The 14,313-nt window shown below is 50.6% G+C and overlaps 7 protein-coding genes across 7 annotated transcripts; 2 read left to right on the top strand and 5 right to left on the bottom strand.

The window, feature by feature from the left end:
• Positions 1-573: 573 nt before the first annotated feature.
• Positions 574-2,136, bottom strand: CCOS01_13198 (glycosyltransferase family 2; the record flags this gene model as incomplete). The annotated part of the gene is made up of 1 exon (XM_060461344.1): positions 574-2,136. The coding sequence occupies one exon, from the start codon at positions 2,134-2,136 to the stop codon at positions 574-576; it is 1,563 nt and encodes a 520-aa protein (XP_060307772.1).
• A 726-nt stretch (positions 2,137-2,862) lies between these two features.
• CCOS01_13197 (uncharacterized protein) lies at positions 2,863-4,974 on the bottom strand (the record flags this gene model as incomplete). Its single annotated transcript, XM_060461343.1, has 6 exons — positions 2,863-3,263; positions 3,323-3,643; positions 3,703-4,054; positions 4,109-4,215; positions 4,277-4,641; positions 4,697-4,974. 6 exons carry the CDS (start codon positions 4,972-4,974, stop codon positions 2,863-2,865), a joined length of 1,824 nt encoding a protein of 607 aa, XP_060307771.1.
• A 1,453-nt stretch (positions 4,975-6,427) lies between these two features.
• CCOS01_13196 (zinc-binding dehydrogenase) lies at positions 6,428-7,521 on the bottom strand (the record flags this gene model as incomplete). Its single annotated transcript, XM_060461342.1, has 2 exons — positions 6,428-6,703; positions 6,760-7,521. The coding sequence occupies 2 exons, from the start codon at positions 7,519-7,521 to the stop codon at positions 6,428-6,430; spliced, it is 1,038 nt and encodes a 345-aa protein (XP_060307770.1).
• Positions 7,522-8,476: 955 nt separating this feature from the next.
• CCOS01_13195 (uncharacterized protein) lies at positions 8,477-9,366 on the bottom strand (the record flags this gene model as incomplete). Its single annotated transcript, XM_060461341.1, has 2 exons — positions 8,477-8,540; positions 8,591-9,366. 2 exons carry the CDS (start codon positions 9,364-9,366, stop codon positions 8,477-8,479), a joined length of 840 nt encoding a protein of 279 aa, XP_060307769.1.
• CCOS01_13194 (uncharacterized protein) lies at positions 8,966-9,456 on the top strand (the record flags this gene model as incomplete). The annotated part of the gene is made up of 2 exons (XM_060461340.1): positions 8,966-9,163; positions 9,283-9,456. 2 exons carry the CDS (start codon positions 8,966-8,968, stop codon positions 9,454-9,456), a joined length of 372 nt encoding a protein of 123 aa, XP_060307768.1.
• A 1,011-nt stretch (positions 9,457-10,467) lies between these two features.
• CCOS01_13193 (choline dehydrogenase) lies at positions 10,468-12,294 on the top strand (the record flags this gene model as incomplete). The annotated part of the gene is made up of 1 exon (XM_060461339.1): positions 10,468-12,294. The coding sequence occupies one exon, from the start codon at positions 10,468-10,470 to the stop codon at positions 12,292-12,294; it is 1,827 nt and encodes a 608-aa protein (XP_060307767.1).
• Positions 12,295-12,629: 335 nt separating this feature from the next.
• On the bottom strand, positions 12,630-13,598 carry CCOS01_13192 (uncharacterized protein; the record flags this gene model as incomplete). The annotated part of the gene is made up of 4 exons (XM_060461338.1): positions 12,630-12,884; positions 13,025-13,055; positions 13,180-13,379; positions 13,548-13,598. The coding sequence occupies 4 exons, from the start codon at positions 13,596-13,598 to the stop codon at positions 12,630-12,632; spliced, it is 537 nt and encodes a 178-aa protein (XP_060307766.1).
• Between the last annotated feature and the right edge of the window lie 715 nt (positions 13,599-14,313).

Genomic DNA, 14,313 nt, shown 5'->3' with positions numbered 1-14,313 from the left:
GTATCAATACAATAGTGAACTCCGTCCACAGATAAGGAGAGGATCTATCAGCTTGGTTAGCTCGATCCGGCGTGGCCTTTTGCAACGTAGAGTGTTGTTTCTGTCTTGCAGCTTCAAAAAAAGTACTTTCATCGTGTAAAAACTCTTTCCAAGCAACTCTTAGTTCAAGACACGTGTCAAGTAATGAAATCTAGATTCAACGGAAGCAATAAAGCGCTAGATGCGTAAATTCGATGACTCAATTTGCATGCCTAGTCGGGTATTTGCGAAGCCTGGGTTTGTTGTGTGTAAGTATCCTTGCGCTGCTGAACAGGGTGGATTACAAGAGGAATTACAGTACTGAACACGTCACTGAAAATCGGCATACTGGTCAATCAATGAAATCAACTTAATTCGATTGAATAATACGTAAATATTGCAACTGGGTATCCCAGAATGAAATCCAAACTCCCCTAACCTCACCTGACTTACTTACTTGAGCAAAGAACCCAACAATAGAAGAAGTAAGTTAACCAAAACGCCCCAAAAAATCACTGAATATTCTTGCCCAGCGCGAAGACTCTAGCAGTTACCTTATGCAAAGGTAAAGTGCTTATCCAGTTCCTTTCTCAACTCCTTGGACTCCGCGTCGACAGCGTCCAAGTTCCTGCCCAGCCAGGCACAATCCCAAAACGTAAAGAGCGCCCAAACTTTGATTAGAGAGTGAGCGTAAGCAAAGAGAATCTGGCATGGTATCAAGGGGATATCGGAAGGGTGGCGAAGGATGTGTGGCCAGAGCTTGATAGTCTTGGTCCACAGGACCCAAAGCGCAAGCAGACCCATCTCGCTCGTGAAAACACCCCTGGTATGCCATGAAAGATACAGAGACACGAAGAGAGTCGCATCCCAGAACAAAGCAAAGTTGAAGAGCGCCGCTGCGTATACCGCCACGTAGGTGTATGGCATTCTCCAGGTGTAAACGTCGCTGACACGCCTCAACATGCACGGATTGCTTCGGAACGTCGTCCTAGCCCAGCGAACTAGCTGGCCCCGGAACTTGACGGCATTCTCGTCGCCCAGCGACGTCTCGACCACGCTATCTTCGGTCTGCTGGAACTTGACTTTCCAGCCATGTCGGTATGCTTCGCGGGTGAGAAAGTTATCGTCGTCGGGGCCAAGACCTTTACCGCCGAAAAGGCCAAAGAAAAAACGCTCCCTGCAGAATCTGTCCATGAAACCCATTGACTTGAGAAGCTTAGTTCGGTAGGCGGCGGTGCGGCCAGAGACGACAAAGACGCCTCCGTCGATGGCATTGGAGGCGCGTAGCTCCCAGTTATGGCGAAGGAGGTAGAAACATCCGATGAGGTTGACAATAGAGATGACGGACCACTTACCAGGTGTCGTGCGAAGCACGCGCTTGTATGTCGCCACCACGCCCATGTTATTGTCCTCAAAGGGGGCAAGGACCGAGGGTATGAACTCAGTGCTGGGCCAGTAAACGTGGTCGTCGGCGAGGATCGTGATTTCGGTATCGACGTGCGGTACGGCGTGAGCCACCTGACGTCGCTTCGAGGGGTGGAGGATGGCACTCACACCGATTCTCGTGGAAGGGTATTGTTTCTTGTAGCGCCTGGCGACTTTCTCGCAGCGACGGCGCATCTTGGCGCCGACAGTGACGATGAGAATGGCCGCTGGTCTGTTCTCGAGTACGGAGATGATGCATTTTACAAACTTTACGTTACCTGGATCAATCGTGGGGAGAACCACTGTGACGTCTCTATTGGTCCATTTTGGCCAGGCCTGAACGGGGGATGGCTCGTATCGCCAGCTTCCCCAGATGTTGCAGAATAGGCGAGTGTAGCGAAGGACGAAGGTGTACTGGAAAATCGTGGCCCAGTCCCCTGCAGTGTAGTCATAAAACGGCGTTGCTAATTTGCTGTAAATCTCTAGCTTCCAAGATAGCAATATGGTGAGAATGAAGAAGATGAACTGTTTCGGATTATTTCGAGGGAATCCTAGTATCGTAGTCAGAAGTGAACTGGGGTTGTTTTGGGTTGCAGGACGGACTTGGCCGCCAGAAGCATGCTGTATCGAGTGAACTGTTGACACAGAACCTTCTGTGTCAGAACTGTCCGTGTAGTCGTCAGTGTAAGACATTTTGAGTCGTACTATTGATATCGAACAAGTGAGATGAGGATGCTGGAGGATGTATTGACAACTCACAACTCCGAATATCTTAGATCAACGACGTTGAGCCTAGTTATATGATACAAGTAGCACGATATGACAGAGACTGAACAAGTCTATTGCGTTGCTAGACATTGGAAACAATGACACACACCTTCGCATCCAGTCTTTGTTGGCGACCGATAATCCTTCGTTCTCTACGAAAGAAACGCTAAGACAATGCTTACATCGGATTCAATGGAAACAAAACAATAACCTTTGTCAAGGTGCAAATGAATTGGCAAAGAAAACAGGGCAGTAAACCCGAGGGCTGTTCACGGTTCTTAAAGACGATAGCCTTGTTGCGAGTTGTTTCAGAGACAAGGCTATTGTCTCGTCAAGGCTTCGAAGGCGTCAAAGTCTGGAATATCGAGACTATTATTGGACTACATTGATACTTAGGAATGGGCAAAAGAACAGCACCCCCATGCGCTCGCTTCATGGAAGCAAGGTTTTACCTAAGCTGCGGATCTCTCAAGGAAGACTAGAAGCTCAAGGCGAAGTCGTTTCATTTGTCATTGAACATGTCAAATTCTTCGCTACGTCATATGGGAATGGCTGATTGAACATTATTAGCAAAGTCGGTATCTCAGGTGTGAATAATGGAAGTGAAACATAGTACTCTCAAGAGCCTATGTACAATGACTCTCGCTAATCTTAGTGCATCATAGGACGAGCATCCTCTACCATTTCACTTGAGCCAAAATATTTTTCCAGCTCGTTCTCAAGCTCTCTCCCCTCAACGTGACGCATCTCTCTGGCGCGTTTGACGGGGTTGACTTTGTCGGCGTGCGCGCTGGCGAAGATAACATCAAGCTCCTCCAAGCTGCGCCCCTTGGGTTCAGGGAAGAAGAGGTACACGCAGGGAATGATGGCGGCGTTGAAGACCGCAAACATCACATATGTCTGATAGCCCAAGTTTGCAAAAGCAGGGGGCGTGATCATGACAATCAGGAAATTGGAAAGCCAATTGGAGCAGGTAGATAGGGCGTTGGCTTGGATGCGGATTCGTAGGTTCGTGATCTCGGCAGGGTAGAGCCAAGTCATTCCAAGCCAGCCTGATTGAACATTAGAGTCTGATCAGAAAGAGGTCTTGGCAGTGGTGGGAGGGGCTTACCGATAGCGAAAAATGAGTTAAAGACGAAGAGGAAGACTGTTGCGGTGACACCATAGCGAGTCTCGAGATTGGGGGCTCCGTTATCTGCAACTGTGCCCGTTGAGACAGTGCCGGCCAGGATCGCCATTGATGCCATCATGCCGAATGCGCCGAAAAGCATCAGCTTGCGTCGACCGGTTCTCTCAATTAGTGGTAAAGCAACCAGTGAAGCTAGGAAATACTCGGTGCCGTTGAGAGCGGCGAGAAGTCGAGAAAGTTCGGGACCAAAGCCAAGAGAATTCTCGAACAAAAAGCCAGCGTAGTAAGTAATCAGATTGATACCTGTGGGAACGTGTTAGTCAAAAAGTCTAATAACGGGCAGTTGTCCCGACTGGACCTACCGCAGATCTGCTGGAAGAATTGTGCGGCAATGCCGAGCAGAGTCCTCCTCAAGTTTTGCGAAGGGCCGTTTGTTAGGAGCTCTTTGTACTTGAAACCCCCACCTTGGCTCTGAACCTCGAGGGCGTCCTGAATGGCTTTGACTTCGAGGGTGACTTCCTCGTCATCAATAGGTTTACCAAGAAGGCGAGACGTCACTTCACGAGCTTCTTCCATACGGCCCTTCATGGCTAGCCACCGGGGCGAGTCTGGAAGGTAGAGGAGTCCAATCATGACGATGATCGTGAAGAATGACTGGAAAGCTACGGGGAACCGCCAGCGGACGGTGCCTTCGAGGAAGTAGAATCCGTAGTCCTATTGCAACATTAGTCCGCGTAAATGAGACAGTCGTGGGGCAAAAGAACTTACCACCCAGTATGCAATCATGATGCCACCAGAAATGAGAGCGCCAGAGAGCGTGATGAGGAACCCGCGCTGATGAGGTCGAGCGCATTCCGATTGCCACGTTGGGATAGCTGCACTTTGGTTAGGTCATGACCTTAGTAGACAAAAGAAAAGGACTGCGAGTGGTCTTACTTGATGTGACCATTCCATTTCCAACCCCTCCGATGATTCTTCCAGCCGAAAACAGTCCGTATTCATGCGCTCCAGCCTGCAGAATTGTGCCAAAGATCATGATTGCACTACCCCAAAACGTGGACGACTTGCGACCCCAGGTCTCTCCGTAGAAGAGGATCAGGAAAGCCCCCAGGAAGCACCCAATCTGATAGACGGCCACGGCTGCAGCTTGCGTGTTTGGGTCACCGGTGCACTGGCTGTAGTCTCGCTGGGTATTTTCGGGGTAGTCGAGCCAGCAAAGAGCGTTTGACTGGTCCAGGGGCGTCATCAAGGTAATGCTCCTCTGAAAGTCATCGAGAGTCAGAAGCGAGCTAAGGACACCTCTGGATACTAGTATTAGAACCTGGTTTCCTAAAGTTTGGAGCGAAAGACACGTACTGATCATAACCAAACATCAAGAAACCGCAAGACGCGATGAATCCAATACTCCAGTTGAGCAGCTTGCCCTCGAGACGTTTCCCGCGGAACCCCCACTCTGGCAGATCGCCCATCTTGGCGAAGAATCCCATCAAGCCTCCAGGCGACTTTGATTTCTGGTCGACGCCACGGCTGCTGTCGACCGATGACGGCGTTCGGCTGCCGCTGTCGCTGGGTTGTTCGCGCTTTTCCTGTTTCTCGGTCATATTGGGCTCAACAGCCGTACTGTGCTCGGCCATGTTTATTCCGATACCGACCCAAGTCGACAAGTTGAAAATTGCATGTAGTGGTGGACGATCAATCGAAGCTTGAAGGTCTTGGGGAAAGCGTGGCTGCAGGATGTGCGTCCAGCTTTGTACTTGCTCACTTCTGACTCACGGCTTAGCGTCTTGACCAACATCGTTGGCCACCGATGAGACGGTATTTGGTAAAGGGTGACTTGGCTGAGGTCATATTGAGAGTTGGGAAAGCTGACAGACGAACAAGAGACATCGATATGGAGACTTTGCGTCTTGGAACAGCGCTACCCACATCTTTCCCCGGGTGAATGTCTTGGGTGTTGGTGGTTAAGCGCCGTTGGTTGATTTCTCTAGCCAACTGCAGGAAACGGCCCGATGCCATGTCGTCGGTTGGCTGGCCAAATCTCTTTCACAATGCTACTTTCGTTTCAATGATTGCGAATTTTGACGTTTCCTTTTCTCCTTTTTCGCCATCCTTCGTAGAGGCAGATGCAGATCTAGACAGGCCTGTGAAGATAGTTAAGCTCTTCGACAACGACGAGCTCTGGTCAATCTCTGAAGTACAATAGGTGAAATGACTCGAATACTAGAGAACATGTCTTCATGATATCAGTCGATAGCCAGCTGACTTCCGGCAGTGGATCGCGAAAATCATCGCCGAGCCCGAAGAGCCAACATCCTCCCGCACGGGTTGCCCAATAGAGTAAGCCGAGGCTGGGCGGCCCAAAACTTTTCTTCCTTTGACCTGGACAAAAATTAATTGCAGCAAGCTGAAAGGTTATGGGAAGAGTAAGACCCTTTTTTAGTCTTGGTGTTGTCTTGGTCGTCGCTTGGTGTTTCTCGGCGGGCAAGGGTTCGCTTGCGGAAATGACGTTGGCCAAGTTTTAAGCTTAAATCGCTAGTCGGTTGATGTCGGACTATTTGATACCCACGGGGTTCTTGAGTCTCTCCACTTCCATGTCAGCAGCTGCGGAACCTCGAATTTGGCGAGCCTTGAGCCAAAGTACTTGGGCGGTTTTGTTTCCGAGGGTAGACATACACGGCGTGATCTGCGAGAAACGGAAAAACCTTGTTCGAGCGGCAATGAATGTCGTATCTAGACAACCCGGTCTTGGGGAGCCGAACTCATTTCGACTCTCCAGCAACTTCGTGTCTCACGTCAAGTATGAGCCAAAAACAGTACTCAATCTCAGCTTTCGAAAACAGACTGATATCGAATCTCCGCTCGTGATGGACGAGACTTTCAATCCCACAGTTTGCAGTGAGCCGGCCTAGACTTGCACTCGTGAAGCAAAGAAGAGCGGGTGGAGTAAGAACTCCTTCTGCGGCATAACCTGAGTTGCGTAGCCGCCATTATTTGAAACGACTCAGCTAGCAATGGAACCAAATTTTGCACGAGAGATATTATCAGTCATAACTTCTCATTTTCATTTAAACGTTACGACATGGTTCATTAAAGCTTGAGAATAGCCTTTCCGAAGTTCTCTCCGGTAAGCATGCCGATCAAACCATCAGCAGCGTTGTCGATGCCCTCAGTAACCGCCAGCTTGGACTTGACGCTTCCCTCAGACAGCCACTTCTGCAAATTCTCCTGGTGATCCTTGAAGTGGGCGGGGCCAAATTTGGGGTTACCCACGAGGAAACCTTGGAGGGTGATCTGCTTGGTAACGAGCTGCATCAAGCCGTTGATGCCCTTTTGTTGATCGGCAGGGGTGTTGTAGTTTGAGATCTGTCCACGCATTAGCGTCCTATTCAAGCTCGAATACCGAACTCTTGTTCACTTACCATGCCGCAGACAGCAATGCGACCTTCGGTGTTCATGCTGGTGAGGGCAGCCTCGAGGTGATCTCCGCCGACGTTCTCAAAGTAAATGTCTATTCCGTTGGGGGCCAACTTGGGAAGAGCCTCGGCGGGCTTCTCCTTCTTGTAGTTGAATCCGGCATCGAAGCCGAGCTCCTTGGTGATGAAGTCAAGCTTCTCATCTGAACCGACGGAACCGATCACGGTAAGTCCCTCCCGCTTGGCAATCTGACCGACGAGCTGGCCGACAGCACCCGCAGCCGAGCTGACAAAGATAGTCTCGCCCTTCTTCGGCTGTCCAATCTTGTGCAGACCGGACCAGGCGGTCAAACCCGGCATTCCGAGAGGTCCAAGGAAGAGCCCGAGGTCCAGGTTGTGGGGGTTCTGCACCTTGCGGCCTTGCTGCAGGATCTGAGGTGTGACGCGGGCGTACTGAGCGATGGGAGTGTGGGAGTAGACGAGGTCGCCCTCCGCAAACTCGGAGCTGTTGCTCTTGAGAACCTTGCCGATTGTGCTGTTGGTGACGGGCCCGTCGAGCTCGAAGGCGGGGGAGTATGATTTTTTGCCGGCGTCGCGCATGCGGCCACGCTGGTAGGGGTCGAAGGAGGCATAGAGAACCTCGATGACCAGGCCGCCCTCGGGAGCATCGTTAAGGTCAATAGGGCGGTCCTCGATGGTGAGGTGCTCCCCCGCTACCGGGAGACCGGTGGGGATCTTCTTAAAAATGAGGGTCTTGTTTTGGGTCATGGTGAATGAGGTGGGTTGGAGGAGCTTCTTAGATGAAGTCTGGTGAGTGGTCTTGGATTGTGAGCTTGAGGATGGTCCAAAAGCCAGTAATTAGTGTCTGATAACTAGGAGACCGGACTTCAAGAAATAGTCTTTCAATTAAAGCTGCATTGACGTAGTTGTGGGCAGAAAGTTGTGCCGAGGTATGTGAGCTGTGATTTGTAAGGATATTAACGCCGATAAAGAGAGCCAACCCCGCGCGTTCCACGCCTCACCCCGCCTTTTCTCGACTACGATGCTTTGGACAGTTACACGCGAGTAAGGTGCAGTAAATATGACGTGCTGTTGCTTAATCATCACAAAAACTATCGTACGACAACGGCGATAATGACAATCCATGGCAAATCGCCACAGACTGGTCTTCGAGATGAATGAGGCTATTCGCAAACCAGCTGACCGATGATGAAGTCTGCGAATTGGAGCCGACTGTGATTCGTCTGGGTACTTGGCTGGCTGACATGTCATGTCAGCACTCTAAGATCATACCCTGCCCTCTTACGTCGCATCTCTACCGAGTTTTGGCAGCTCGTTAGCGCATTTATATTCCAAGGTGTAGTGCTTGGAGGTTTTTTTGTATTGTTGATTTGTTAGATAGGATAAGAAATCAAAACAAGGCTACTATAAATGAGCTCCTATACTGGGGAGGTTGGACTCTGAATACTTAGTCATATCTAGCTCCCTAAAATAGGTCATTTGCACGCACTCTTTAGTTTCCTGTCTATCGCGTTCATTTCATCATCTCGATCGCATTGTAAGCGTCATGATATCTCTTCGAGACCTCTTACTCTACCAACAATCCGCTTTTGAGCAGAAACCATCCAAGTCTGCGTGCCTGATCAAGTGGAAGACTGCCAGATACACTGCTAACTCCACATGCAGTAGTCCCACGGAAGACCATTTCGTCACAATCAACTTCTCAGCGTTGCCAAGAAACCACGAAACTAAAGAAACCGACACTATCGAAAACCAGAATCGCCAAGCCAGAAGATAATATCGGCATGGACCGAAGTAAATCTCAACCGTCGTCCATGTGCCGACCCCTAACAACCACATGAAAGCTCTCCCAAAATTCCATCTCCACTTGGACATCTGCGTCATGCTGCCGCCCGTTTTCAAGTGAAGACCTGCGAGGCCGCTCCATCCCTCCAATATTGCTCTGATGTCACCTCGTGTTCGAGGCGGCCACCAGCGTAGAATGTTGGCCTTTGGATTGCAGAAGCCGTTTGGGACAACTGAGGAGACCGTAGCCGACGTTGCGGTGGGGAGGATGAAATAGCTCATAAGCGTAAGGGTTTGTCGGAGAGTGCCGTTTTCCAAGAGAGATCGCGGACCAGATTCTACCGGGAAAAAGTCGACGAGACATTGAGATCCGTTGGTGATTATGTACTTGCCACCAAGGATCACTATGATGGTTTTGAAGATAATGGCAGCGGTCTCGGTGGCTCCTCTGAACCAGGACTCTGAAGATGACGACGACTGGGCTACAGACGACTTGGATCCCCTACCGCCCAAGACAGACCCTAGAGATGGGAATGGGATCCACCAGTCGATTGGGGGAAGAAAAGCACCCAAGGCGACTTTTGCCATGGCGAGGCATATTACTGTTAGTGAGAAAAGCACCAAGTATACAGGGGTGCTCATCCTCTCCGGCTGCATATGCTCTCTCGGTGCCATCGGAATATGGTCATGATCTCGACGGTTCGAATTTCCTCGCGCCGCCAGGCTATCGTGCTCCCCGTCTCGCTCCAGCCGGTCATTCCGGGTACCTCGGAGTTCCGGAATAATACCACTGACGAGTGGCTCCATGGACCCAGCTACAGCCTTATCACGGCCGATTTGACTTTGAGGAGGTCTAAGGTCCGCTTCCGTCCGCCACGGAAGAGGTTCGCGTTCTGAAAGTGATGATATCGATATGGTTGAATACAGTTTGACTGAACATGATAAGGAAGCCTGGCATGGTGAGATTACGAGGTGCAGGTGAGATGCAGCTTATCTAAAGCACTTTACTTAGTAAGTAGTTGCTGTGCCTCCCACTGGGCAAAAAAGCCTTAGGCCAAGGAATGGCCAACCTACAAAAGTAGCTCAATGAACGATTGGCTGAAAAGGTAAGGTTGTACAAGGTCAGTCACGTCCATTGTGGTCGGCAGCAATCAGCTTTTGGTTCTTGCTTTGTGAGAATAATCTTCCTATTTTATGTTCTTGTTTCTGTCTTTCAATCCAACCCCTTACTGCCTTCCTGCGGATTCGAGAATCCCTTTAGTTTTTCAACGACGGAAATGGCTTCCCTCAACTTACCATAGATACACAACCATCAACTCGTGGCCTTGGCTTGTCAGACCATATTCTGTAGCTTGACATACCGGCACCATACCTAGTGAGCAGTAGTCAAGAAACAGCATGGTGTGGGATCTGTCAGCGCACAATGTAACGTATCCCATCCACTAAGCGACGGCCCGTTTTCCCCTTAAATCCCTCCAGTATTCATCCCCCAATCTGTCACCATGCCCGGGAGGAAATCCTACGCTGTGCTGACGTCTTGCTAGGGGACCAAAGACTATCGAATCTGACAGCTGGCTAAATCCAACAACAGAATCCGAGCCGACCTTACAGCACTTCTGAACCAACCTCACGACGCCCGTATAGCCCATCTTCAGGGGTCTTTAAGCATGCTAGCCTGATTGCACAGTAGTGGCGCATATGACCCGCGTTCCGACGACTCAATCCATGATGGATTCCCACGTACGATGATGCGATTCGGAGGGTATACATAAGTATAGACTCAAGTCATTGACCTTCATCATGGACTTCCCCAGGGAGTTCAGCTCGGCTCACTCCTTCAAAAATTCTTCGAGCAAAACGCGCTCATCGATTGAAGTATCAAGCGACAAACCCACCCTTCACAACATAATGCTGCGGACTTTCATCTTGTCGCTTGTGAGCCTCGCGGCGGCGCAAGACCGCCTCTTTTCCTCGGCCTTTGGGTACCCCGGCCGCAATACAAGCTACGATTACATCGTCATCGGCGGCGGCACCGCCGGCCTAACTATCGCGTCGCGCCTCGCCGCAACATCGGCCTCCGTCGCTGTGGTCGAGGCCGGCGGTTTCTACGAGGTCGAAAATGGCAACAACAGCGTCGTGCCCCTCCTCTCGCTGACCGGCATTGCCTTCATCGATCCATCGCCAGAGTTCACACCGCAGCCCCTGATGGACTGGTCCCTGGTTTCGGAACCGATCGCAGGCGCCGGAGGCCGACGGGTGCACTATGCGCAGGGAAAAACGCTTGGAGGGTCTTCTGCGATCAACACCATGTCGTATATCCGCGGAACAAAGGGATCCTATGACCTCTGGGCCGAGACAGTTGGCGATGAGACGTTTCGCTGGGAGAACATGCTCAGGTTTTTCAAGCGCTCTGTCGACCTCACGCCGCCGAACGAGGAGAAGAGGCAGAACACGAATGCGACTGTGAGGTTCGATCCTAGCGACTACGATAAGCAGGGAGGTCCGTTGCAGGTTTCTTGGAATAACTGGGTCGACCCGACGCTTACGTGGCTTGCTCAAGTGGTTCTGAGCCTCGGACTGAGTATCAGCCCCAAGGGATCCAGCAGTGGCACGCTTGCGGGATACGGCGCGTGGGTGCCTTCGACGATCGAGCCGGAAAAGACGCAGCGATCTACGAGCGAGAGCAGCTTTCTACGACAGGCTATCAAGGACACTGAAATCACTGTGTACACTCACACTCTGGCAACAAAGATCCTGTTCGATGGCACCAAGGCTGTGGGTGTGAGCGTCAACTCCCAAGGGGTCGAGTACACCCTGTCTGCTAATGAAGAAGTCATCCTCACCGCTGGCACGTTTCACTCTCCGCAACTTCTCCAAGTCTCTGGGATTGGTCCTCGCGAAAGACTGGAAGCTCTCTCAATCCCGGTCATCGCCGACATCCCCGGCGTGGGACAGAACCTGCAAGACCCAATCCAGATCTTCGTCGCGTACCCCGTTAGCATGCCTTCTGCACAATCTCTCACTAATGATCCAGCCCTCAACCCAGGCTTCGTCGAAGAGTATCTCAAATTTGGCACCGGTCCCTACAGTTCCGCTGCAGGCTTTTTGGCGCACGAGCGGCTTCCCAACTCTACTCTCGCCAATCTCACGCAAACAACTCGCGACAAGCTTGCTTCGGTTCCTTCTGACTGGCCTCAGCTTTCCTTCATCGTAGGATCCTTCTCAACTGGGCCAGGACAAACTAGCGGGACTCTCGCTGCTTACCTCCCTCTCGGTTTCTCCCGCGGTAACGTCACTATATCGTCAGTTTCCATTGACGCGAAGCCGGTCATCAACTTGAATTGGTTATCCGACTCCGCCGATGTAGAAATAGCTGTCACGGCCGTCAAGCGGCTACGTACGGCTTGGGCCTCACCATTCGCCAATACTCCCGGATTCAAGACTGGCCCTGAGCTGCTCCCAGGAGATTCGGTGCAGACCGACGAACAGATACTGGAGTATGTGAGGGCTAACGTGGGGCAAGTGTGGCATCCTGTGTCCACTGCTGCCATGGGAAAAGAGGAAGACGTCACATCGGGCAAGGCGGTGGTAGACAGCCGCGGGCGTGTGTTTGGTGTCCAGGGGCTGAGAGTCGCTGATGCGAGCGCTTTTCCATTTGCTCTGCCGGGACACCCTCAGTCTGCTGTGTACGCTTTGGCAGAGAAGATTGCGGAGGACATAATTATTGGTCGTTGAACAAATCACATTCATTGGTGCTGTGTTGAATCAGCTATGGTCACTAGGTGACTAGGCCCCTGTGGTATCTTCCGGTGGCCCTAACTGCGTGATGCAGCATATCGCTTCTCCCTATTTCCAAGCCATATCACTGGCCATTCATGATGACCAATTCGAGTAATTCCTTCTATCCATCTGTAAGGTACCCAATGTTGAAGAGCGCGGTCACGCTGCTCATGCAAGATTGCCTAGTCGATAGCCAGGTAGGAGCTCAGTGACATGCCTCAGTGATTTTCCATGTGTTCGATAAACTCTTGAATAGCCTTGCAGTCGGACTCTCTGCACTCGATTTCCGACTAGTTTCTCTCGAGGTATTCCGTCTCGTACTTGAGAAAATGCACACGACTCTGGTTCTCTGCAATAGCTTCCTTGGCCATTCGCACCTTTTCACGACGACCAATGCTTTGGTTGACGGAGTGCAAAGTCATATAGAGATCAGAGTCGATCGTAGTGATAGAGTCGTCAGTCAGCTCGCAAAGTTCGCAGTCGCCTTGGGCGCAAGAGTCACCTGAAGGCTCCCTGTCGCCGAAAGCCTTGTCGTTCTCTTCGTTCTATCCATCTGTTGTTAGCCTCGGATGTTTTTAGGGTGGTGTGGCCTACTTCCCGGAGCTGATGTGATGAGACGTGAGGGGAATGGAGGTGCTGATAAAAAGGAACTCAAAGGAAGAAAGGAAATGGAGGCTCATCTCACGGCACCGGCGCTGGCGTTGGCGTTGAAAAGCCTATGGCCCATCTTGTCTCAGTACAGCGTTTTCGCTGGTGTTGACGACAGAGAATTTCTGTTAATGGTAGGGCCCTGGTAAGAGGTCAGATGGAAATTCGTCAAGGAAATTCATATTATCTCACCTACTAGATGTAGTGATGCGAGCATCGATAGCAGCCTCCGCCTCGACGGTGCTCACGTACGCCCTCATGTTCTTGGTCTTAAGCCAGGGGTCAAAAGTAGACTGGGTTTGGAGGATTTTCCAGGACACCTCCCCCTTCTGGCCCAAACGCCAGAGACGTCCAATGACCTGGCACTGCAAGCCAAAGTTGGAACAATTCTCCTGATAAGAGGTCAGATGGAAGTTTGTTAAGGAAATTCACATTATCTCACCGACTCGATGTCAGGGGGACTATCAGCTCCAATAATTCCTAGCTGGGCCCGGGAGGTGTATTCGAGATGGTCTCAGTGAGAACGTCCATTCTTGGTTCTCAATACCACCGGTACTTACGAAGTTCCAGTGAAGTGGCTTCCATACAAGTCGTCTCCAGACGAGCTTCATTGAGAGCGTCTACGACCTTGAGAATGTAAGTGGAGTCACCTTGCCGAGTGAATAGATTAGGTAGGTGAAAGTCTAGGTAAAACATCCAGGCGAGTCGTGAGAGAACCTGTCTGCTGGAGTAAAGAAGCTCTCCGGGCCTTCACTGAAGATGTAGTGATAATTTTGCTCTCCTCGATGTTGTTATACTCGAGAATCCAAGGGACCCAAAGCAGGGTGGGATTGATCTCGTTGTGGTCAGTGGTACATTTTGGAACCCTTGACGGTTCGATGCACCAGAACCTCGCCCGGCGTCTAAGCTTGTGACCTTACTTACTATGAGCACGGTTCTATGCAATGTGACTGAGTGTATAAGAAAGGCAGCGCATGATTCAGGACATGATCAGAAGCTAGAAAGATTAAATCGGAATATCATATACTGGTAATTGACTATATTGTACGTTAAGTCGGCGATTGTTCGTGGTATAAGATATGAGTATAATGTTCTACGCGGTCTCGGGCTTGTGGCGCTCAGCCTTAAAGCGGTTAAAGAGCTTAATAAGGCCCTTAGTCTTTTTATTATAGAGTTACTATAGGGGTATCGACGTATATAAAGAGAACGGTTATTTATTAGAAATAGGAAATAGGTATAAAGCTCGCTTTAATATAGAGGGTATAAGCAAAATAAGCCTCGGTAATTATATAACTAAGGTTACGTAATATATAATAAGGTTATAAA

The sequence above is a fragment of the Colletotrichum costaricense genome, assembly GCF_030867565.1.
Source record: "Colletotrichum costaricense strain IMI 309622 chromosome Unknown Scaffold_17.1, whole genome shotgun sequence".
NCBI classification, from domain to species: domain Eukaryota; kingdom Fungi; phylum Ascomycota; class Sordariomycetes; order Glomerellales; family Glomerellaceae; genus Colletotrichum; species Colletotrichum costaricense.
The sequence above is the reverse complement of the archived record's forward strand: the minus strand, read 5'-3'. Positions and strand labels throughout refer to the sequence as shown.